The sequence below is a fragment of the Hyperoodon ampullatus genome (assembly GCF_949752795.1).
Source record: "Hyperoodon ampullatus genome assembly, chromosome: 19".
Lineage (NCBI taxonomy): Eukaryota > Metazoa > Chordata > Mammalia > Artiodactyla > Ziphiidae > Hyperoodon > Hyperoodon ampullatus.
The window spans coordinates 38246297-38271929 of NC_136932.1; the positions used below are offsets into that span (position 1 = coordinate 38246297).

The window sequence follows — 25633 nt, forward strand, 5'->3', positions numbered from 1 at the left end:
AAGCCCCAGCATAATGAGAGTAGGTCCAGTGGTCCTGTATGGGAGGGAATTTGTCAGATGTGAGAAACTGCTAGAAAGCCAGTGGGACGAGATGTAGCTGACCAGAGGGGCAGAGGAGCTGGAGACGTGGAGTGTGAGATGGAAAAGCAGAAGCAGGGAGACCGTGGAGGATGGCGTTGCCGTAGCCTGGCGGCCCGATGACACTGGCGTGAGCGCGAGTCAGGAGCAGCTGTGTAAGATCAAGAGATGAGGAAACATAGTGGAGTGTGTTCTGAAGATACACCCACAGGATTTGGTGATGCACCTCAATATATTTCATTACTAATCTGACTAGATTTCTTCAAACACTCACCATCAATCCATTCGAAGGTTTGTAGTCACATACCTGCTGTGGTTTTGCTAAACGTTGATAAAATTTTGGTCTCCTAAAAATGTGTATCTTTATCTCTCCTTTGATAGACACTATATAGCAAGGCACAAATACTCAATTAAATACTTCTTAGGATGAGTGTGATGCTTTGACCAGTTGGATACTGAATTGTCCTGTTTTAAAATGAACCCCTTTGGACTATATAAGTCTGTCCTCATCAAATCTGAACTGTTACTGGTATAAGCAGTTTTATCCCCCAAACTGCCACTGCCACTAAAAAAAATTGCTCTAATATGTTTTATGTTTTTTAATTTATTTATTTTTGGCTGCATCGGTTCTTCGTTGTTGCGCGCCGGCTTTCTCTAGTTGCAGTGAGCGGGGGCCCCTCTTTGTTGTGGTGCTCGGGCTTCTCATTGCGGTGGCTTCTCTTGTTGTGGAGCACGGGCTCTAGGTGAGCGGGCTTCAGTAGTTGTGGCTCGCGGCTCTAGAGTGCAGGCTCAGTAGTTGAGGCGCACAGGCTTAGTTGCTCCGCGGCATGTGGGATCTTCCCGGACCAGGGCTCGAACCTTTGTGTCCCCTGCATTGGCAGGCAGATTCTTAACCACTGCGCCACCAGGGAAGCCCCAAGATTGCTTTAATATGTATTGATTTGTGAATAACTGAAAAAACTTGAAAGGTGGCTGCGTGCAAATTGCATGTCTGTTGCCTTCCTGTATATAAACAATCAGAAGATACAGTGAAAGAAAAGACCCCCACTTCCAGCTGCCAACAAGAACAGATGAAATACCTAAGAAGAAATGGGCAAGATTTAGTTGAAGACAAGTTTACAGTGCAACTATGAAAAAATGAAAGACTTAAATGTAAAAATATAGCTTGTTCTTCAATGAGAAAATTCAGCATTGTAAAGGTGTAAATCTTCTCCAAATTTATCTTTTTTTTTAAATATGTTTTTAACATCAAGAAAGAAGAGCATAGATTTTATTTTATTTATTTATCTATTTATTTTTGGCTGTGTTGGGTCTTTGTTGCTGTGCTTGGGCTTTCTCTAGTTGCAGCGAGCGGGGGCTACTCTTTGTTGCGGTGCACGGGCTTATCATTGCGGTGGCTTCTCTTGTTGTGGAGCACGGACTCTAGGTGCATGGTCTTCAGTAGTTGTGGCGCACGGGCTCTAGAGCACAGGCTCAGTAGTTGTGGTGCACGGGCTCAGTAGTTGTGGTGCACGGGCTTAGTTGCTCTGCGGCATGTGGGATCTTCCCGGACCAGGGCTTGAACCCTGTCCCCTGAATTGGCAGGCCGATTCTTAACCACTGTGCCACCAGGGAAGTCCCCCAAATTTATCTTTAAAGTGAACATACTTGTTTAAAACCTATTTCAAGGGGCAGAGGAGGACTAGGCAACCTGCTTCTAAAACTAATTTGAAAAATAAGTTAAAGTATAGATAGTAAAATTCTGAAAAAGAAATGAAAAGAGGATATTAAGAGATAAAACATTATAAAGCTGTAGAACTTCAGAAGTGTGGTTTTGACATGAATATACACAGTAAAAAAAAAAAGTTTTAGTTAAGTTTTTTAAAAAATCAGGGTAACACACATTTATGAGTGCACAGACTATTTCTGGAAGGATCACAAGAAATAGGTGACAGTGGTTGCTTATAGGAGAGCAAGTGGGTGATTGGAGTGAACTTCTCAGTGCAACTCTCTGTACATTTTTAATTTTATACCATGTGTTACCAATTTAAAAATCGATTATTTTAAAATACAGTTGGTAGCTTAAATATGAAGACAATTAGAAATCCGTTAAAGAAAAATACCATCACATGTAGTAGCTCAGGCTAAATAGAGCACTAAGATCTCATGATCTTAAGGCAGAGCAAAACCCATTCACATAAACATAACCAGGCACCATCGGGCGGTCTGCAGGTGTTGATGTGGGTCCCTAGAAATACGGTGTTGAACACGGCAGACTCTGCCCTGGCTCTCCTAGCGTGACCTCGTTCTAAGACGCTGAGTGTGACACCTCCCAGGGAAGATTGGAATGGCTTTTTCAGACTATAAATCTATTCTTTGGGGCTTGATTAAACCTTCCCTAATTACAGATCACTTTATAATGAAAGAGGTTGTTTATGGGCCCATGGTACTTGTGTGGACAGCATGGAAGCAGAAGAAAAGGCTGAGTACTTCTCATATAAGGCGACTGCTTTAAGAAAATTATCCCTGTTACTTCATCCATCCATGTTTCATCCCATCAGCAGCACAATAGAGAAATGGGCAGATTTCACAGAGAGGGAAAAAGAAATGTCTGTAACAGATGAAAAGGTTATTATTTTTTTTCATTATTGTTTTCCTTAACTCACTCTGGAGCCAGTGGCAGAGGAGGCCGCAGCCCATCTGTCCTCTGGACCCTCAAACCTCACGGAGACGCGCTTGCCTCCTTGGCCTCTGGCCTTCCCAAGTCTCTTTGTTTCTCTTCTTTTTTCTCACTTTCTTTCTCATTTATTCATTTCTCTTCATTAACCATTCACTAATCAAAATGGTTTTATTTGTAGATACTCAGCACCCTAAGTTTATCATTTTCTCATTTTAGCTTTGCAGTAATGTGATATGGGTGTGTGTGTGTGAGTGTGACAGAGTTTAAGAGAGACCCCCCTCGGTTTAGTCACTGTCATCTGATGGACTCAGTAGGGTAGTCAAGACCTGATGAATAACGCTTCGAGAACTTTCTGAGAACGAGCTAACTCATTATCCCTCCCCCAACCCCACCCCCCGTTTGGAACATGGCTCTCCTGGCACCTGCAGCTGAACTCCTTCGAGCAGCTGTGCATCAACTACACCAACGAGAAGCTGCAGCAGCTCTTCAACCACACCATGTTCATCCTGGAACAGGAGGAATACCAGCGTGAGGGCATCGAGTGGAACTTCATCGACTTCGGGCTGGACCTGCAGCCGTGCATCGACCTCATCGAGAGACCCGTAAGATCCTCTCCCCGCCCTCTGGCTCTCGGCTCCTGCTCAGGCGGTGCCTTGAGTTTTTTCTCACCATCAACTGAGACGGGAATTATCCTGTCTCGTGGGTGCTAAGATAATTTTCTAGTCTAAATTTCCTAGGAAAGGGATGCCCATTTGAAATATCCATTTGAAAAGTGAGCAGCATGCCAGTAAGACCCTTCCTGAGCTGTCCTTTCTCACAGCCGTATCCTGTCCTCGCGTGGGGCCGTGTGCTGGCAGACGTGGTCCTTCGCTGTCCGCAGGTGCCACGGTGGTGGCGGCAGCTGCCTTCACTCCAGCGCTCGGCATGTGTCAAGGGTGTGGGGCTCTCCTGAGCACACATCCGAGGTGATAGAGGGGCGCCGTGTCTAGCTGGGAATAAGACAGGTCATGCAAATCCATTCTGGGGGGTAACTAAAGCTTATCCTCATAAGTACAAAGATGCTTTTTTATAAGGTTTTTCAAAACCTTGTAAGAGGTTATAATCATAGGGAATTTAACTATAGCATGTAGAATGACACGGCATCATGGTTCCAGTGTAGGTCCTTTCAAAATGGAGAGTGAGGACAACTTTTTCCAGAAGGAAAATACCTAAAACGACTCTGTCGGGGCACCTGCCTGTCCCGGGCACCTGTCCTCATCTCTCACAAACCCAGGCCCCGCCTGGCTTCTTACAGTACTCTGACCACGAGACAAAACATGGTCTCCCAAACTTAAAGCTCTTTAGAGATCCCCAGTGAAAAGGAAAAGGGATGAGAGATCTTGACATTGAAAGATGAAGTAGGAAAAATAAAAAGGAGACAAAATTATGGATCTTCTGAATCATGCTGTCACTTAGTCCTTTAGAAAAGATTAAACTATATTTGGCTCCTTTTTCAGAATTTAGAAATATTTTCATTGAAACAGATTAAAAATGTAAAAATTATGGTAGAAAGATGGGTGTTTCACTTATCTTAATCCAGAACTTCATTTCTCAAAGTTGTCAGATGAGTGGGGTAAATTGGGTTAAATGCCATCCTGGACCCTAGGATCACCTAAGCCTAGTGGCTTTTGATTATAGTGTTCTTTTAGCAGCTCGGAACCCCGTAAATCCTTTCAGGTAGAGGGGCCACAAACTAGACAGCCAGGGAGTAAGGGTCTCAGTCCTGGGCTCCTGGAGTGGGGAGGATTCTCTCAGCTGCTTCTACCTGCTCTGTTCTGTTAACCTCTGCCTTCCTGTGACCGCAGTATTACACTGGTCCATTCATGTTTAACTAGAACCTCCAGTTACTTTTTAAGCAATATTTGCACAGAGCCAGCTCTTCTGCAGTAAACATAAAGTGAGTTGTGAGTTGTGAGTTGAGTTGAGGAAAACTGGTCTTAAGAGATTTATTCCAAAAGCTGATTTCATTGTTGTGCCCTAGAATTGGTACGCTCAGTCTTGTATCAGAAACTTGCCTTATTTGCAGTATGGCAATAAACGATGACCCCCGAAGCACTATAAAATAGGCCATCATTGTTTAAATATTTCATTTAGCTTTCATGTGTACCCCACTTTCCTCCAAAAAAGACGTCGTTCCATTGATTTCCGAGCTCCCAGAGAATGGCAAGCTCTGGGCATTTTTTTAAAATTTGAGACATAATTCACTATCGTAAAATTCACCCTTTTAAAGTATGTAATTCAGTGAATTTCAGCATATTCACAGAGTTGTACAACCGTTACCACTGTCTAATTCCACAACATTTTCATCATCCCAGAGGGAAACTTCCTACCCTTGGCAGTCACTCCTGTTCCGCTCCCCCAGCCCCCTGGGCCACTAATCTATCTTATGTCTCCGTGTCTTTAAGTCTCTAAGGCTTTTTTCAGTGAACTAGTTGAGTGAAATAAAGGCTCTATTTTTATTTGTTGATAAAACAAACCAATGAAGTAATTGATAAATTCCTTCATCACCTTCCATATATTCTACTTAACAATAGTTTTAAATATTTCACCAAGTGTGAAGTGCTCGTTTTATTTAATCATCACTTAAATAGAAACTTAAATTGACTAAGGTATAAAATGTCCGAAGCATTCCAGCTAGTTGAGGGTTTCTAACAATTTATCCAGCCAGTCATTGAATATAAAGATTCAGTTTTGTCTCTACACCTTTCAGTTCCTTTCTGGTGTCTTTTATTTGCTACTTTTGGGAGAGTTATCTACTTGGAATTAGTTTTTTATAAGTTTGTGAGATACAGTACTCATCCATGTTCTTACCAGTACTTCTTGAGCAGTTTGAGATCTCAGTGTTTGCATGATAGTTACGATTTGGCATTACCTGCTACCCTAGCAGTTTGATTTGCACAGATCTTCATGAAGCTCTAACTGTTTTGGAAGTTAAACTGCCAAACCTGGTGGAAAACATCTTTATATGTACAGTGACGTGCAAAACGTGTCAGTTCTTCTTGCCTCTGTTATCAGGCTAACCCTCCTGGCGTGCTGGCCCTTTTGGATGAAGAGTGCTGGTTCCCTAAAGCCACAGATAAGACCTTTGTTGAAAAACTAGTTCAAGAGCAAGGGTCCCACTCCAAGTTTCAGAAACCTCGTCAACTAAAAGACAAAGCTGACTTTTGCATTATACATTATGCAGGGAAGGTAAGAGTGAAAGAACTCCATTAAAAGTGCTGTGTTTGAGATTTTGCTGCATTTGATGAAGGTTGTAACAAATGTGCTGATATACACTTATAAACCCCTAAATATAGTACATATTACAAATGCACTTCCTTCGAGACAACCCATTTTTTGGATTGTTCTATGAACTTATTTGGGGGGTGGAACAGGGGAAGTATAGAGAAAGGTTTGTTGCAGGGCCAAGCAAGGAGAACGGGTGGCTCATGCTCAAAACCCCTGAGCCCCCGATAGTTTGGGGGAAAGGTTTTGTTTTGTTTTTTTTTTTTTGGCGGTACGCGGGCCTCTCATTGCTGTGGCCTCTCCCGTGGCGGAGCACAGGCTCCGGACGCGCAGGCCCAGCGGCCATGGCTCACGGGCCCAGCCGCTCCGCGGCATGTGGGATCCTCCCGGACTGGGGCACGAGCCCATGTCCCCTGCATCAGCAGGCAGACTCCCAACCACTGCGCCACCAGGGAAGCCCCTGGGGGAAAGGTTTTTATAGGTAAAATTTGGGGTGAGGGCTGCAGGGTGTGTGACTTTCTTCTGATTGGTTGTTGGGGAGGGAACAGGACGGGGCTCCGGGAATCTTGGGTTGAGCCTGCAGTTGCCATCCTCCACCTGGGTTGGGGGGTCTTGTGAATGTTTTAGGTTAAGGCTGGACATGTTTCTTGTTTTTGTCTTTTCCCTCTTGCCGCACCCGGCTCTGGCCCGGCAGGTGGACTATAAGGCGGACGAGTGGCTGATGAAGAATATGGACCCCCTGAATGACAACGTGGCCACCCTCCTGCATCAGTCCTCTGACAGATTTGTGGCGGAGCTCTGGAAGGATGGTGAGAATGTGCTTGCGTTTGTAATCAAACTTGGCCGAATCTTTTACAGTTAAGGCTTATATATGGTTCTTTTACTTATAGATGTGTGTAGACTTTTTTACTTTAAAGCTGTTTATTTTCCCTAGAGCAGGGCTGCCGTTGTATCGGAATTTACCCACTTTAAGAAAACTTGGGTAATAAGACATCTGCCTTCTTGGTCAGGTGCTGTACGAACATTCTAGTAGCAGAGCCATAAAGAACTACACATTTGCCTCAGGCCACCCTGGTCCCAGTGCAGTTGTAATCCAAGGGTGTTGGGATACAAAACCTGAGAAGCCTTGTGCGTCTTCTCTGTGTTGTGTCCAGGTCAGCCGAGCTGCGTCCTCCCCTGGTGCCCTGCCCCCCACACACACGCAGAGTGGCTGGTGAATAAACTCAGACCATCTGCATATAGATCAGTTGTTTTTATTTCCGTCAGTCCTCATAGTTCTTTTGTTTACATGAACCTCAGGTGAAGGTTTTGGTGATTTTATCATAGACTAGAGATTTTGCTGGTACCAGAAGAACAAAGCAGCTGTGTGTCTGTATGTGTAGTGGGACCAGCATCTTCTGGCAGTTAGCTCTCTCTACACTTTCATCCTGGTTGTCCCCACCGCTTCACTTGGCCTCAGGTCATGCAGTACCTTAGTTTAGCTCTGGATCTGCCCCTGCCTAGGCTTCGACCCTGAGGCCAGGCCTGTCAGTTAGCTGGCTCACTTCTGCTTTTTCTAGAGCATCTCAGGACCTTGCCATCTAGCCGTCTCCTCAGGTAGAGAGAAAGAAACCCCGAAGGCAGATCAGAGGGCTTAGGGCAATCAGGACAAAAGGAAAGAGACAGAAAGAGAAGAGCAACCACAGAGAAAGTGAGCAGGGGGATGATGACCCTACCAAAGACAGCCTAGTCAAGGTCACATCGGCTCCAACAAGTGCGAGGGAACCTGCAGGGGTGGGCACACTGCACACCTACATGCACGTGTCCTGGGGAGAGATCGTGTGCATGAGACTGTGTACAGGGAGGGATTGGGGGAAGGGTTAGGTTTCCAGCAAGTAAAACAGAAGCTTTTAATCACGATCCCGTTGGATGGACGTCTTCACCTGGCTGCTGCGTACTACTGTCACTTGCGGTGACCTGGTCAGCCTAGGGGGGCCCATGAGGACTGAGGCGAGAGCAGGACCCTAAGGTGGTGTCTGTGGTGCCCATGCGGCTGAGGGACTCTTGGCCCTGTACTGGGAAGTGTGAGAGTGGGTCTGAGAAATGGATCTAGCGTGGGAAAAAGGGACCCTGAGCTCTGATGGCCACCAGGTCCACAGGGCTGGGAAGACCAGCACAGGTCAGTGGGAAAGGGACACAGGAAACGTCACAGAAAGAGGAGGAAGGAGTAGCGCTGCCCGTCAGAAATGCCGTGTTCAACCCGGAGTCGATTCCCTTGTGCTATCCCGGGCAGTGTGGCCCACGGAGCCCACCACGCCCACCCCTCCTCCTGGCTCCGCTCAGATCTCAGAACAAAGGAAGTAAGATGTGTGGACAGACGGCTGAGTGTCGCAGACCCCTGAGATGAATGCCACGGGGACAGCTGAGCGGGGACTGCCTTGTTCCTGGGGTGCTAAGGTCAAATGTCGTGAAGGATGAGGCAGTTTTCCTTGTCCTCGAAAAATAATACTTTGTTGAAGAAACAAAGAAAGCCAGCATTTCCTGAGCACGTGCTAAGGGCCGGGCAGTCTCCCAGCACCCACTGACAAACATTCACATCCTGTCGGGGCCTTAACCACGGAGGCTGAGTAGGTTTCTGTGGACCCACTCAGCTAAGGATGGGTGGCATTTCTAGGAGTGACATTGGTGTGGAAGAAGCGGGGGTGAAGCCGGTAGAAGGAACGGTCACAGGACGGAAGTGGAAAATCCCAGCTCGGGGTGAGTGTCCCGTTGGGGCGTTAGGGCAGGGCTGGGGCCAGGAGGCAGAGTGAGCAGGAAATGAGGCCGGTGATGGATGAGGCGGAGCACGGAGTGACGCGGTGGCCAGTCTCAGGTGAATTTGACTTCATTGACTAAATGGCATCAGTAGTTTTACGGGCCAGGGTAGGGACACAGTGTGAACTTGAAGAAGCAAAGCAGGCAGTGGTTTGTTGGATCGGGGTGAAAGACCCCGGAAGTGGGGAGTTCAGCGCGAGGTGACTGTGGAAGGAAAGCCAAGGAGAAGAGGAACAGAGGAAACTAGCATTTTACCGCTCAAGCCTCGAAAACAGATTTTCTCTCTTCATTTTGAATGAGAAGAGAAGCAGATGTTTGGGGAATCGTGACAGCAGGTCCCGCGCTTACACACTGGTTCTGACATTGTGAACCACTTTTGACTCTTGTCTTTTCACTTCTCAACCAAAAACAATATTGTGGGGAACACCTTTGGAGCCCCTGACCTGTTCCTGTGACCCTGCACGTCCAGCCACGCTGGACAAGCTCACCGCCCATGCTTGTCAGCAGCGAGGTGGCTTCGGGAACCATGACCGGCGTGTTCCCTGCTGACCAGGGCCTTCCTCTGGATGGAAACTCAGGACACGCACACAGGCGGGAACAGGACCAAGGCGCCTCTGCCTCGGCTTCCTCCTTCCAGGCTCCTTCTTTAACTCCCCGCCTCGCCGTCCAGGTACGGGAGGGCCTCTGGCGGCAGCGGGTCAGAAGTGCCAGGAATGTGAGATCCGGCAGGTGAGGGTGGAGATGGGAGCTGCAGCTGCAGCGATGATGTGATGCACATTCCGTGTCACAGGTGCGGGTGACGTGTCTCACAGGTACGACCCCATCTGCAGAGCCCTTACCTGCCTTTCTGTGCTTTTCATGGACTAGCTACAGACAGGTTACTCACTTGATGGCAGAAGCTCTGAGAGGAAAGGCGTGTGGCCTGCGGGGCCCTCCCGTCCTGGCTCAAGCCCTGTCCACCTGTCCTTGGCCCACAGCTCAGGCCCTGCCGGGGCCCTCACCTTTCTCCACGTGACCAGCTTGGGAGCACGTGTGACCACTTTTGTCCAAATGGGCTGAGCGGAAATCCTCTCCCCATTGTGACCTGGCTGTGCCAGTATCCGCTCCGGACTCATTCTGTGTGTTTGCTCTCCTGATATCGCTTCTCTTAGTGGGAAGTCCTGCCATCCGTCAGCTCAGGTGGACGGTTACTCAGTTTAATCTGAGTGACAGGCTCTCAGAGGTGACCCACCATCAGGGGGAGGGGCCGGCAGAGCCTGATGCCAGGCTCCTCCGATTTCGAGGACCGTGTGTTGCACGCGTGAGGTCAGCGGCAGGCACAGGACTTTGAAGAGGGTCGTAGGGTGGAGAACTCGTCACGCTCACTGTGGACGTAGAGACATCTTGGGAAAAGGAGCTTCTTCTTTAGGAAAAGAAAATAGCCCTGGAAAAGCATGTGATTATTTTTCTCTCTTTACAGCCACATCAATGCAGAGGCAGAAAATGACAAGTTGACTGAGTGTATGAGTATGTGATGTATGAATATAGTTTGCCTGTGAAGGTGCAATGCCTTGAGTATAAAACATTTCATGTTAAAATAAACTTTGTGTTAGAATTTTCTCCATGCCAAACCAGGAGAAATAAGATTTATTGGTGGCAGCCCTGCCCTAGAGATTCATAGTGCCCTACTTTTTTGCTGAAAGATGTTTTGCGATCTCTCTACCAGCTGCACACGGATTTCTTGCCACTTCTCGGGGCCAACATACAAGGAAGAAAAGACCTAAAAATTACATTTTCATGTAAATGTATCTCCTATGATATTTTCATGAGTAACGGTATGATCAATAGGTATCATCTTAGTTATGATTTGAAGTTGCTTTAACATTTTGTACAATTTACTACAATAGAATTTTGTTTTCCTTAGTGGTAGTTACCTGTTCGTTGTTTATATTTGAAGTAAATTATATTTCCAAAATCTGGATTGGAAATAAAATTACACAGCAGTGTGAATTTTTGACAGTAAATGCCACTAATATTTACCTTTTCCAGAGTAATCTAACTTGCTGCAGTCTTGTCCTAATTTGCTAATTGGAAGATAATTTTATGAAAGACAATGCAAATAGTACCTTACTACTCTTAAATTTCATCCTGCGTTTACATGGGGGTAACCATTTGACATTAATATGATATAATGCTCACACCTGGAGTTGGGAATGATTCAGCTATATACATTTATTTTATACAGAACTTTGTCCAGATGTGCAAATTCTCTAAACAGTAATGTTTGCATGGGGTCTGCCCTGGACTAGCTGCTTTTGTAGCCCAATTGCAAAGTTGACTTGTGATGTCGAATGTCTTTCACACTAACTGAAGTGTTTGTGTATTTGCCCTTCTGTCCTCCTGTTTTTGCTGTTTCTCTGCTTTAGAGATTCAGAATATTCAGAGAGCTTCTTTCTATGACAGTGTTTCTGGTCTTCATGAGCCACCAGGTGAATGGATAAAGCCTGTAGGTCTTCCAAACACAAGGGGTTTCAGCCCAGAGGAAGAACTTGCGGGGTGGGGGGCGTGGCAGGGTGGCCGGGGAGGACGGGGGCTTGGTTTCTGGGTTTCTGTTTTTGTTTTGCTCATAGACCTGCATGAACCTTCATTTCATGCTCAGTTTTATTATCCTTCAAGGCAACTGTTTGAGCGCATAAACAATTCAGTCGCTACTGCCTACACATTGCTTCTTTTATGCGTAGCCCGTAAGCACCGCAGAGCAAAAGGTCTGTCAGTACCTTTTCCAGTAGTGCCGTTTGATACACTGTCCTCTAAGGGAGTTGTTAGGAATTGATGTGCCCAGTAATAGCTCCTTTGTCTTTGAGTTACCTTTAAATTTTCAACTCTAAGGAACTCCAAAGACGAGTAGGTTTTCTTTTTCTTTTTTTCAAGTCATTAACATTTTGTGAACAAATAATTACATAATTAGCTCACGTATGTTGGTCTCATCATCATGCCTTTTATTTGGAATTTATGTGCATATCTGGCTACTTGCCCTTTTCTTTTGAACTGAAAACCATGAAACTATCTACAAGGCTTGAGATGTGCACGTTGATATGAAGAGTGGAGTGTTAGAACCTGTACCTTGAACCTGGAATTGAGCTCCACACATTTGGGCCTTACGGTTTGAATCCTTAGCCCTGTTTAAAATACAGCCTAACCTGTAAATCGACTGTACTTTAAAAATAGATAGATAGATAGATAGATAGATAGATAGATAGATAGATAGATAGATAGATAGATAGATAGATAGATAGATAGATAGATAGATAGATAGATGGAAGGAAGGAAGGAATGAAGGAATGAAGGAATACAGCCTAACCATGGTGAAGAGGCTGAAGATCACCTAACCTTCCAATTGTTCAGTAAAATTGCCAAGTAGTAAAAACTCAAAGGTAAAGTCAAATTCATCTTATAAAATTTCCTTCATGATTTTTGGAACATAATGCTGAGACCCAAACCCATCTCAAAAGTGTTTTAAAAATATGTTAAAGAAACATACCCGTTTTAATCCAAGATTCCTGGGGTCAATTCTGGCTCACACACTGTGAAAGAAGTAGGTTGCAAGCAAGGGGGCGGAGGGAGGGAGAGATTATGCCAAAGGTTGCTCCGTGAGCTGGGATGACTAGTCCAGAGGAGAAATCAAGGTCAGTCATCTTGGGCCTTGGGGGTACTGAGAGAGTTGAGGAAGTGGGGAGAGAAAGAGCTAGATGGTAGTTTGAAGCTTATGGTCTGCCTGGGACTTGTGCTTTGTTGAAAGGTCAGCGCTCAATCTTTTGGACTTTCTCCCAAAGTAGAGCTCCCTCTTTAAATTCATTCCTCCAACTCTTGGATTTCTAACGTTTGAGAGACTTCCAGTCCGTGGGCCCCCACCACTCCCCCGCTCCTGGCACCAGACGGGCGCACCGTGAAGTCTGTGGGTGGGTGTCCCACACCCAGCAGCTAGGGGCAGCAGCCTCGCCCAGCCCTCCCACCATGGCCTTCCCTCTCCTGCGGCACAGATGCTCTTTCCTGTGGGGCCATGATCTTCGGGGTCTGTGGACCAGGTGCTTTTCTGTACCTGCAGGATCAGGTACAGGGCCACCCTAGACAAAACCATTCCCTGAGGGAGCCGGCTCCCTCCTCCCGTCTGCTTGCCTGGGCACTGGAAACGTGCCTGGTCCGTCTCTCTCATGAGGTGGCCTCTGGTTGAGTCAGCCAGCTGACCCGAGTGTCGGGGTCTCAATCTCTCCCCACCCCGGAGGGCCTTCCATCCACCATGGCCACAGGTGGTCTTCGAAGTTGTAGGTAGTATTGATATTTCTACAGGAGAAATGTTCTCCTCAACATGTGCTCATGGATTCAAACCCCAGGGAGGGGTAACGGGTTTTAAATGAAAACATGGGCTTTAGTATTTTCAGTGATTTCTCGGAAGAGGGTGGATGAAGGGGGTCCTCAGGATCAAATCGTGATGGCCTTTGACACACTGAGGTGGGCGGTGCCTCTTTATGAGATGACAAAGAGCTGCCGCGGGCCCTGTGCGTCCAAGTAGAGTCATAAGGTTAGGAGAACAGCATTAGAAGAATGTGCGGGATTTTGAGGAGAAAGATGAGAGATGGGGGTAAAGAGAGGTTTCCAAAACCATCAAAGAACAAGTGCAGGAGAGAAAGGAACAGAATTCCTAGAGGCAGAATAAGGTCATACAAGTTTCTGCTGTAAAACCAAAGGACTGTTTTCTTCCAAATATATTTTGAGAATCTAGACTCCTGGGATAAACTGGTAATGCAGGATGCAATGAATTAGCAAAGCGGGTTCCTAACCTCAAAGTGGTAGGCGGGGTTTTTAGACTAGAAGGGCCTGTGATGGTAGGGGCGGCAGTTTGTGGCTTCGGTCCTGACGCGAACTGTGTCGGAGGGACGGTTGTGTGTAATCTGCCCTAACGCTAGCGGACACCTGCCGTGTCCTTCACAGGGTAGTAAGTACCCTTAGGTTCTCTGACCCCCCACGAGTGCTGGACGGCAGCTGACGGGTCTGGAAGGGTGACCACCGGAGACATTATGAGAAGTACAGGAAGCCAGTTTTAGTCGTCGATAGAGAACTCCCTCCACCCTTCTCAATCTCTCGTAGAAGCAGCACTTGAAACGTGGTGGCAGCACTTGAAACGTGGTGGCAGCAATTCGCTTGGGGCTGGGAATCAGCAGGGAGAGCTCGGTCCCGGCCTGCGGGAGGGCTGCCCCACTGGGGTCTCCCTTCATTTCCTAGTGGCCCCGGAATTCTTCCCTTCCTTCTTGGCATAACAGAAATGATGCTGTTCTGACTTCGAAGACTTTGAACCAGTCTTTTTTTTTCCTTCAGTGAGTCGTTGGTATCCAGTAGCACGACTGATAAAAACGGTCATCATTGGATCTCCGTGTAGATTATATCCAGTGGTCCTAACCCCTATTTTTAGTGCCTTTTAGACTCTCTGGTTTAGGTCTGATCGGGTTTCTGTACGCAGTTTCATTGTCTTCGTGTTCAGTGGATGAAGGTTTTATACGTCGTTGCATATTCTACTGTTTCCTATTTTTTTATCTTGAGTTCTAACCAGAGTTGGGAGCTCGAGGAGAGGCAGCTTCCGAGGACAGCACCTCCAGTTCCCGAGGTCCAGTGGGGACAGTGACACTTAGTTCTCAGGGTTACCGCGAGTATCAGACGAGGCAGCGAGAGGCTGACCCGGCCCGGGAAGCGCCTGAGTACACGCTGCCTGCCTGGCCTTGCACTTGCCGTGGCTGCCTCTGCAGCTGCCGTAATTGCTGTTGACCCTCGTTGCTGCTGCTGTTCTAATTATAAAAAACAGAGAAAATCAGTAAATGCTTATTTCCTTGGCCATTGTCTCACGCAGGTCCTCTTTTCTTCACAGTGCCCCGAGGCCCCGCTGACAGGCAGTCATGCTGTGCTGCCCAGGGTGGGCATGAATCATATTCATGGGACCTGCCAGTGGGAGAAAGCAGGAGTAGCCGTGCCGGGGGCGCTGGCGGGAGGTGTGGGGCTCCCTGTGTGCCCAGACTTTGGCTTCTGCAGGGGCAGAAAGTACAGATGGGGAGGGTGGGTAAGGGAGACAAATTTCAGGTCACCTTAACGCTGGCGCTTGGGGAAGGGCAGATTGCTCTCTTCCTGAATCACACGCTCGCCGTCAACTGCTGAACTTCCTGGAAGTTTTCTGAAACTTCCCAAACACTCTAGAACATTTAACAGATTGGTTCTACAACCCAGTTATGTAACCACTGTAAATTTGTTATTACTGTGTAATAGCCGTACCCTGGAGATAGACTGTTCGATGTTAAGATTGTTTCTGGGAATTCATAGCAGTTAAATATTTGTTTCGGAATCATTTTCAACCGTTAGTAACATTTTAGTGTACCTTAAGAGTAGAACAGGCTTAGTCTATGTAAATGAGCACTGAGAATCCACCATGTGCCTGGCACAGTGCTGGGGACTAGAGGCTTCTCTAGGATAGGAGTGTGTGATGTAGTTCCTAAATCGTTGTGTCTGGGTATTAAAGTTAACATTAAGACAGTTTTCTCCCTCCCTTTTTGGTTTCCAGCTCTGTTATCTAGAGAGAGTTTCTGAAGAACTGGCTTAAATACTTCAAATGAAATAATAGCACTAGTATTTTGGCCCATACACAGATTTAAAGAACACAAAAATCTCATGTATTCCTCTTGTCTCCTGAGACTATCCGCTAGAAGAAGGGCCAGTTAAGCATTCCGGCTGTGGACGATACCATTCCTTACGTAAAACTGTTGATGGCAGTTTTATGAGATAGAGGATTACAGTTGCTTTTTTTTTTTTTCCCCTCTTAAACTCTGAACATGCCCTTAGAGATCGCAGGTCTGTGGGGCTCATCTCATTTCTGACTGTCCGCGTAGGGTTTATTGATTAATAAGTTGTTAATATAAAATACTTGGAACTCTTTTCAGGCCACGGGGCAACCAAGTAATGAATTGCAGTGCCCACCAGCAGCCTAACCAGCCTCTCCTGGATGGAGGAGGAGGATAAACAAAGCCATTCTTTTACCTTGAAACCCTGGGCAGTAGACACTTGGAGGTTTTAGCAGTGATATTAAGTCTTAGAAGAGGCAGTGCTGCTCATTTCAGGGGGCTGCTAGAATCTTGTCTGCATTTTACACCTTTGTCTGGTTCCTGCCAGAACAGTTTTCAACAAGAAAATATTCTTTTAAAACAGAGGTTTTTCTAGGTCTTGATTTTTGAGTGAAATCGTATATGATTAGTGTGGCCCAAATCGTTTAATGAAGTTCCCAAAGTGTTTCTCTTTTACCCAGTAATTTTACTCATTGGTAGAAACTAACCCTGAGTTTAAGTTTTTGAATTAAAAAAGAAAAAAAAAAAACAAAGTCTGAAGCATTAATTTTTTAAAAATCTGAATATTTAGCTTTGGATTACCCTTATTAAAGTTAAATTTGAAAATCAGGCTCATTATGATTATATTTTTTGTTTATTACTTTAAAAAACAACAAAAAAAGTGGTCCTTGCCCGGGGCTGCGTCGCGGGTCCCTGCCATCCTGCCCTGTGGAAGAGGAGCTGCCCCTTCAGGGAAAGAGCTGCAGACCGGTGCGGCTAAGTCCCCGCAGTCAGCGTGGTGCTCCTTCTCTTTTGTTATGGGTGTGACTTGTTCTTGTGGGTAATTTTGTGTTCATTCAGTGGATATTTGTTTAAAAAAAAAAAAATTACTGTGCCAGGGACCATGCTCAGGCCAACATCAGGACGTGGGGAAGGCAGAAGAAGCCATTTGAGCTGGTGATCGGGGGGGTCCAGGGACACCAGGGATCTGCTCTCAGGACCCCGTGTGTGTTCAGTGCTGGAGAGAGACGTTCCCCGAAGCTTAGTCCAGCAGGAATATACAGGGAACAGAGTGGAAGTGTCATCCCAGGGTCTGACGTTTGTGATTTGAAGCTTTGAGGAGGGAGTGGCCTGTTTAGCCTGGAGGCAGGTGGACAGGAAGAGGTGGTAGGGAAAGGGATGGAGATTCTAAAGCCATTATGAGTTCGCTAGGAGGCGGGGTTCCTGGCAGAGAGAAAAGGATGGAGACTTGAGAGCTTTGTGTCCTTGAGAAAATGCAGCTGGTTTGTAGAGTTGGCGTCTAGGGAAGGTGACAGGAGGTCCCTTCGCCGAGCACTTCATGCTTTCTAGGCACCTCGGTTCTGTAAGGTAAGTCACCTTGGCTCCATTTCACAGAGGAACAAACTGAGGCTGGGAGAAGATGGGTAACTAGACCCAAGTTCACGCACCTTGTAGGTGGCAGGTGTCTCTGACTCTCTGGGTAGAGTTCTTCATCCCTGTGCTCTGCTGCTGGGTTGTCATTTGGACTGTTTCCTACAAGCTGTAGGAGAAATAGAAGGATTTTAAGTCTAGGAGCAAGGAACTTGCTTAGTTTTAGACACAGCTGTTAATCGTGACACAGGTGTAACTGGAAAGCACATTGTGGCTGCAGGGGTGGAGGGTGAAATGGGAGAGTGAGGCTGGAGGAAGGAACCCGGTGGGGCACTGTCGCACAGACCAGGGCAGTGGAGAGGAGGGGTGGACTGAAGACTCCGGAAGCTTGTCCTGACTGGTTCCAGTAAATCAGCAGCTGGATGTGGGAGGGGCCTGGAGGCCGACTCCCGGTTTCTGGCGGTTTCTGGCTTGAGTAACCCGTGGCCACGTCTGCACTAGATATACAGGAGGAGGGACGGGGAGAATGTGCTTCAGTTTAGGACATTGACCTTGGGCCCCCCCACTTCCAGCCGCTTCTCGTCCTCCTTATCCAACTCCTCCGCCTGCCCCAGCTCCTTGGGGTCTGCCCCACGCCCCCATCTCTGGTCATTCGCCCTTTAGGGGGCTCATCCAGTCCCGTAACTTTAAATCCTAGCTGCAAGTCAGCAACTCCCAAATCTACCTTTTCTCCTTCAGACCTCTTTTCTTACCAGCAGACTGTCCGCTGTCCACTTGACATCTCCGCCTCAGTGTCTCACGGGCGCCCCGAACTTAAATAGAGTTTGGATCCATCTTTCTACCCACAGAACCCCCTTCTCTCCCCATCTTCCCAGTGGTGCCACCAGCCACTTGCCTGCCCAAATCCCAGGAGTTCTCGCCCTCTGCCTTATTCTCCACACCAAGTTCATCCTAAGAGCAAGACAGTCCTGCCAGCAAAACACATCTGGAATCTTCCTTCTCCACCATCTCCTCTGTGATCTTACAAGTTCAGCCTACCATCGTCTCTCTCAGAGCCTGGACTACAACATGGGTCACGCCTTGCTCCCTGACCTCTCCCCCAGTCCATTCTCTACTGCGTGCGTGTCCTCACCTCCTTGCTCCTGAGGCCCCAGTGGCACCAGCTTCTTGCACTTCTTCCTGCCTCTGGTCCTTCACGCCTGCTGTTGCCACTGCCTGCAGTGATCTCTCCACTGGCTCATCCTTACCCTCATGGCATTAAACGTAATTTCTCCAGAGAGGTCTCTAACCGCCCATCCTTCTCATAGCATCCTGTTCTTTTCTTTCAGTGCATTTCTCACTGTTTGTAATTGTGAAAGCATTTAATGTTTACTCATTTATTTGCTAACATACATGTATCAAGCATGTTATATGCCAGACGTTGCACTAGGTTAGAGGGGGATGATACTGAGAAAAGCAGACGTGAGAGGCACTTTGTGGAAGGCAGAGGCAGCTTTCTGACTTCTGGGTGGACAGGGGAATATAGGTGTTTAGTGACTGGTGCTGGGAGGTCAGGTATAATGTGATCGCCCAGGATGAGACTGGGGCTTGAGGAAGGCAGAATTCTGGTCAAGTGCTGTCTGCCCGCACTTGTGTCCTGTCTTATTCTAGAAAGGATTTTAGGTGAGCTGAGTTTGGGCCCTTAGTGAGCGTCGTGATGTACAGAAAACGCAAAAGAGAAGTCATCAAGGAGAGTGCAGTAGTTAGAGAGGTGGGTCGAGGGCCAGGAGAAGGCGGGGTTCATAGTCCACAAGGGAAGCCAGGCGTGGAGAGCTTCTAGAATGCTGCTGTGATGGTGGACAGGTAAATGGACCAGGGTCAAGTTAAATAAGGCCCGGGCCTGTCATGGCCTGAGTGGAATGGGGTGTGGGGGGAGGGTGGCCTGGAAGCCAGTGGGCTGCACAGTGAGAAACTGGCGGGAAGGATGAGGAATGGCAAGTGTGGGAACCGCCTAGAAAGAGGCCCGGCTGTGAGGAGACAGAAGCGGGCGGGCTGACGGCAGTTCATTGTCGTGGCGCGTGCAGAGGCAGGCCTGGTGAGGAGAGACGGGCCGAAGGCACAGGAGAGAGTGGTGGTCTCCAAGGGGCGCAAGCAGGACTAGCTTTGACCTAAACCCTTGAGTCTGGCGGCTTCACTGAGGAGAAAGTGTAGGTAGTGTGCAGGCCTCGTCCACCCTTCTCGCAGCTTTTCCACGGAAGGCCTACGTGACTTGGACAGTTCCCTTACCTCCTGGGCCACGGTTGCCTCTTCCATAAAAACCTCACTGGAAAGCAAGGATTGGAATCAAGACCGAGGTCTTGCTGAGAGTGCACTTCACGTGGTGCCAGGTCCCCACGTGCTTTCTGCCCTGGGGCGCAAACGGAAGAAACGGAGGGGACCGCTAGGGTCGAAGAGAGCGTTGATGGGGTAGTTCAATTGATATTTTGGTTTTAAAAAAAAAATATTTCAGTTGTGTGTTTCATTCATTCATCAGATTTTTTTTAATGAGAGCATATTAGGCACCGAATGTTCGGCTGGCGGCTGGTGCGCTTGCCGGGCTTCTGCGTGTGATCCCATCACTGGAAGTGTCAGGTGTGTGGACAGTGGAAACTGTCAGCTGCTTTAATAAGAGCGTAGCATCTGAGAGGTTTAACCATCGTTGAACTCAGCTCGGGCACTGATTACTTTTCAGAAGACTCCTTCCGCTGGAGTCTTCTTGCCCTTTCACGAGTGTCATCCATGCTTTGAGGAGAGAGTTGAAGTTTACTCCTTCCTAAAAACCTGAGCTGATGTGATCTAATCTTCCTGCATTTGTTGGCCTTTCTCTTTGGAAATCTAATGACCCGTAAGAGATGACTCTGGTCCCCATTTGCTGAGCATATTCACGAAGTGGATTTGCTTTGTATAAATGTATATCTTAATATACATTTTCAGAAGCCATTTCCTATTTTGAGACTTGTCACAGTGTCGGCTTGTGTATCAATGCCAGCCAATAATCTTTCATTTACCAAACAACTGTATATGTAACAGGCAAATGTTATCAGGCAGTGAGTTCCTGAAACTAGCGCAGCGGAAGGCACCTGCTGGCATGTGGTACGAAGTTGTCAAAGCACTACAGTATCCTGCCCTAGAAGTGTGTGGCTTTTAGTTCCACGGCTTGTGCAGTGTCTAAATATGCTGACTGCCTTACCTCTATGGCACCTCTTATCATTTGTCCCACAAAGCTTGTGCTGCTGCACTCTCACTCTGTCTTTTCTTTCCCAGCTAAACAGTTAGAGTTGGTTTATTTTCCCTTGTCTTTTTTATTTCCACCAGTGGACCGGATCGTGGGTCTGGATCAAGTCACGGGGATGACGGAGACAGCTTTTGGCTCTGCCTATAAAACGAAGAAGGGCATGTTTCGTACAGTCGGGCAGCTCTACAAAGAATCTCTCACCAAGCTGATGGCGACGCTCCGCAACACCAACCCTAACTTTGTGCGCTGCATCATTCCAAATCACGAGAAGCGGGTACGTGCTTAGCAAAAACGGATGCGGGTGTTGAAGACTGATCGAGGTCCAGTCACAAAGATGAAGCTCTAAAACTGTCATCTGCTTGATTAGGCTGGAAAACTGGACCCGCACCTAGTGCTGGATCAGCTTCGCTGCAATGGTGTCCTGGAAGGGATCAGAATCTGTCGCCAGGGATTCCCCAACCGGATTGTTTTCCAGGAATTCAGACAGAGGTATTGCTCACCTTTACCTGGGCTCTGTGTGTATCAAAGCTTATCTGAATATGAATCAAACAGTGAGATGATGAGAAAAGACTTTTCCTTGTTCCCTGGAGGGTTTCCGTTCTCTTTTCATCTAGGAGGGCGGTCATCATTATTACCTTGATCGAGTGCCTGCTTTACAAAGAGGCAGGGTGCTCATAACTTCTCTGGGCGCAGCAAAGGCCACTGCCTGTCCTTGAGGCCCTGAGGCAGCTGTGAGGAAACACAGAGATCTGAGAACTTACAGTTCACTCATTCAGGCAGTTCTACCTGGGATTTAAACATAACTCTTTTTTAAACTGATTTTTTCAAATATAGGAATAACGTATGTTCCTTTTAGGAAAAATTTTAAATACATTAAAAGTAAATAAAAATTATTCAGGTGTAACTCCTAAAAGCACTTTGGGACATTTCTTTCCATCTTTTTTCAATGAATATATCTGCATATGTGTGTATGTATATATTTTTCCCACTGTGTGTGCCCGTGTGTGTGTTCTTACAATCCTTTTACTAAAGTAGGGTCGGAAATACAAGAAATTAGAAAAGAATTAGGAAAAAAAACAAGAGGGAGAATATCAGTGTGTAATAGAAATGGATGAAAACATGATGGGCAACAGTTTTTTTAAAAGTGTATTATGTAATTTTCTTTAACAGTTAGTCTAGTTTGCCTTTTTCCTCTTTGCTCCTGGAAATCAAGTTTCCAAATGTGAAGCATTTGTTTTTCCATAAAATAAACAGTGCTGCAGGTCGAAGAGTAGCCCTTTCTCCCAGAGGGAATCCAGTTGAAAAACTGTTCCAATCCCTACAGGTTTTCAGGGAAACCCTTATTATGGCCCCACTATATGATAAACAAACTGGTAGATTTTCCCTTTTTATTTGATAGGAGAAAATGGAACATAACTGGCATCCAAAATACAAAGTTGGTCGAAGTAGCCAGGATTCATCTTTTAATACAGCCACTATCTTTGTGCTAAAATTTATTTTCTTGGGGTATAACCCACATATAGTATAAATGCACAGACCTCAAGTGTGCAGGTCGGTGAACATATGTGCACCCAGCTCTGCGCTGTTTTGAGTCACCCTGAGACTTCTTCCTGTTTTTTTTTTTTTTTTTTTTTTTAATTTATTTATTTTTGGCTGTGTTGGGTCTTCACTGCTGTGCGCAGGCTTTCTCTAGTTGCAGTGAGTGGGGGCTACTCTTTGTTGTGGTGCGTGGGCTTCTCATCCCGGTGGCTTCTCTTGTTGCAGAGCACAGGCTCTAGGCGCGCAGGCTTCAGTAGTTGCGGCACACAGGCTCAGTAGTTGTGGCTCATGGCCTTAGTTGCTCTGCAGCATATGGGATCTTCCCGGACCAGGGCTCGAGCCCGTGTTCCCTGCATTGGCAGGCGGATTCTCAACCACTGCTCCACCAGGGAAGTCCCCTTCCTCCTGTTCTAAACAGAGGCCTCCAAGCATTGCTCTTACAGCCTTTTCTGTTATCTAATAAGTGCCTACAAGTTGATGGTGACTCAACACGCAAAGAGCCAGATTCTCCTTGCATCTTAGGGTTGTGGACAGTTTGTGGGAAATAAAAAACAAAAAGTTTCTAAAATCACCATGCTTTTGATTCCTCTCCACCACCACTTCTTAAACATGGTCTCTGACTTGGGAGAATTGACTGCATTTTCATTTTGCTGCTGCTTTTAAGAAATAGAAACTAGATCTGCAGAAAACCTCAGATTATCAGCTGGTCATTTCTTTAATTTGACATGACTGTTGCCCATTATATTCTTGCCTCTTAGAGAAAGCAAAACTCATAGTTAGTAGGTAAACATTTCCACAGATTTTTACAAAAGGCTTTTTGGCTGCTTTTCTTACAGATATGAGATCCTAACTCCAAATGCTATTCCTAAGGGCTTTATGGATGGCAAACAGGCTTGTGAGCGCATGGTAAGCTCTTCTGGATTTTTCTGGTTCGTGGGCTGTTGACACAATCTTTCCTGTAGCAAAAATAACAAACAGACTCTTTCTCTCTCAGATCCGGGCTTTAGAATTGGACCCAAACTTGTACAGGATTGGACAGAGCAAGATATTTTTCAGAGCTGGAGTTTTGGCACACTTAGAGGAAGAAAGAGATTTAAAAATTACCGATATCATTATCTTCTTTCAGGCTGTTTGCAGAGGTTACTTAGCCAGAAAGTAAGTGGGAAATCATGTATTAAATGCTTAAGAGTGTGTGCTTGTGCTAATAAGCATGTGTTTTGTGCTAGAAATACAAGAGCGCATGAGACTTGAGGTCCCTGTCCTGTGGGACCGAGAGCCACGTAAGCAGATACACGTTCTAAATAAGGACACAAACACGGGGCCAAGACAGACAATGAAGGGGTCCTGCTTCAGCGTGGGTCCTCGGGGAGGGCTTCTCTGAGCCCATCTGTAAATGAGGGTGTCAGCATGATGATTTGCAGGTCCAGTGCAGGAGGGAAGGAGGAGAAAGAGTACCTTAGAAAGAAAGAGGGATGTCTCTCCTGTGACAGATCCAGAAAGAAAAGAGTATCTAATAGAGGATCGATGAAGAGCACAGCAAAGGGAAGGGGAGAGCAGGGCCTTGTTCACACCTGCGTGTGCACGCACACGTGTGTGTCTGGGGGTAGGTGGTAGGGGCCGTTTCCGGCAGCGTCTGTGAACAAAGTGCCAGGTCCCGTGACAAGAGTTGAGGTCGGCGGAGCAGGCCCGCCATCCGGCAGGGACGTGGTCATGTCCCCGATCCCCAGCCCAGCCCACAAAGAACATTCACCTCTAGGAAGCCTCCTATGACAGCAGCTGTCAAAGCCAGTTCTCTCTTATTTGCCGTAGACTGAATGTGTCCCCCAGACTCGTGTGCCAGAATCTAATCCCCAGTGGGATGGTGTTTGGAGGTGGGGCCTTTGGGGTGATTCGTGCATGAAGGTGGAGCCCTCGCGAATGGGATTAGTGTCCTCATGAGCGAGACCCCACGGAGCTTCCTTGCCCTTCCCCCATGTGAGGCGACAGCAAGAAGAAGCTGTCAGTGAGGAAGTGGGTCCTCGGCAGACACGGAATCTGCCGGGGCCATGACCCTGGACTTCCCAGCCTCCAGAACTGTGAGAAATAAATGTTTGTTGTTTACAAGCAAAACAAAACCACAGTTTTCTTTAACTAGTTTTCCTTCCTCTTCTTCAGGGCCTTCGCCAAGAAGCAGCAGCAGCTGAGCGCCCTGAAGGTGCTGCAGCGCAACTGCGCCGCATACCTGAAGCTGCGGCACTGGCAGTGGTGGCGCGTCTTCACCAAGGTGGGCGCCCGGCTCCCCCCGGGACAGCGCGCACGGGACCAAGAGAAGCCCAGGGGCAGGGAGGTGCAGGGTGCGACAGTCAGTGTTCAATGTCGTGAATGTAGGTGAAGCCGCTCCTACAAGTCACTCGCCAAGAGGAGGAGCTCCAGGCCAAAGACGAAGAGCTGCTGAAGGTGAAAGAGAAGCAGACAAAGGTGGAAGGGGAGCTGGAGGAGATGGAGAGGAAGCACCAACAGGTACAGCTCACCAGTTCCCGCTCAGCCCTGAAAGAAGACGCACGATCCCGCCGATAGGGACCCGCCCAGTGAATTCCAAATAAACAGCATCTTATTTTGTGTGTATTTTTCACTCCTTTCCAAAGCATAGACGTTTGAGCACAGAGGTAGCAGATGTATTAGGCCAAGCATTGGGGTATATATAAACTGAAATCAGCTTGACCTCTTGCATTTTTGCGTTTGTCACCCTTTGGACACCCAGATGATCACGTTTGCTATCAGGTGTGCGTTGAACACCAGTGAGACTTCTCCTGGTATTAGCACCTTCCTGTGACTGCTCACAATGGACCTAGAAAAAAGTAAAAGGATGAGACAGTACAAGGCACCCCCCTGCCTGTTCTCCAGCCACAGTGGTCTTGAGTCCACATCCTGTTCTCAGGAAGCTATGCTTCATAGACAAAGCAGAGACTCAGGAAATGTTTGTAGTTGACATTGATAGGGCTGATGTGTTCAGGGCCAAAAAGTTTTAACAGTAGTGGCCAGAATATCATTTGATGCCAGACGGCTTCAGTCACCATGAACTTCATAGCATTTGCATAATATTTCCCCTCCTATTCTTTGGTCCCTTTGTGAATTACCTTAATAGTAAGAAAGGAAATTCTTTAAAATAGCATGAATTTAATATATATTATTCAGGATAACATTTTTCGTTGTTTCTGTTGTCTCAAGTTTTCACCCAGCTTATTTTGCTAGAGCCGAAGATATATTTGAAAGTTTTGCGAGTGATGTTATATATTTTTAACTCCGGGTTTCTTGGGTGACCTGCACTGACCACTGGAGTCCCAGTGACTGTCTCTTGTACATAACCGGCCAGTCATAGCACCGGACGCTTTATTGTGATTGCAGCTGCTAGAAGAGAAGAATATCCTGGCAGAGCAGCTACAAGCAGAGACTGAGCTCTTTGCTGAAGCAGAAGAGATGAGGGCAAGACTGGCTGCTAAAAAGCAGGAATTAGAAGAGATTCTCCATGACTTGGAGTCTAGGGTTGAAGAAGAAGAAGAAAGAAACCAAATCCTCCAAAATGAAAAGAAGAAAATGCAAGCACATATTCAGGTATCTGTGATAAGTTTCATTTAGGATTATAGTTTGGGTTTTCCAAATGGATCTGTTGAGTGAATAGATGCTATGGGTTTGGATTCTTGTGTCCATTGAAGAGCAAAAGGAGCACAAGTCATTTCTCTCCCCCCCCCACCCCTTTAAAAGATCATTTGAAGCACACATGTAATAGATTCCTTCAAACGTAGATTTGTTATTTTGAACAGGAATCTTTTTTATGTTCTGATGTGGCATCTTAGAGGATGC

At 46.9% G+C, this 25633-nt stretch overlaps 1 protein-coding gene across 4 annotated transcripts in view; it reads left to right on the forward strand.

Annotated features, from left to right (window-relative positions):
• Positions 1–25633, forward strand: part of MYH10 (myosin heavy chain 10) — a gene marked incomplete at its 5' end in the record, with an annotated part of 131402 nt that overhangs the window by 77754 nt on the left and 28015 nt on the right. For 3 of the 4 annotated variants that reach the window (XM_079724673.1, XM_079724674.1, XM_079724675.1), the window contains 10 exons: positions 3166–3339; positions 5792–5965; positions 6696–6810; positions 20335–20528; positions 20622–20743; positions 22630–22699; positions 22788–22948; positions 23948–24056; positions 24161–24292; positions 25178–25384. In XM_079724673.1, coding sequence (XP_079580799.1) covers positions 3166–3339; positions 5792–5965; positions 6696–6810; positions 20335–20528; positions 20622–20743; positions 22630–22699; positions 22788–22948; positions 23948–24056; positions 24161–24292; positions 25178–25384 — 1458 coding nt within the window. Of the gene's footprint in view, positions 1–3165; positions 3340–5791; positions 5966–6695; positions 6811–11199; positions 11263–20334; positions 20529–20621; positions 20744–22629; positions 22700–22787; positions 22949–23947; positions 24057–24160; positions 24293–25177; positions 25385–25633 lie in introns of all 4 variants that reach the window. The other variant, XM_079724672.1, reaches the window with a different exon arrangement.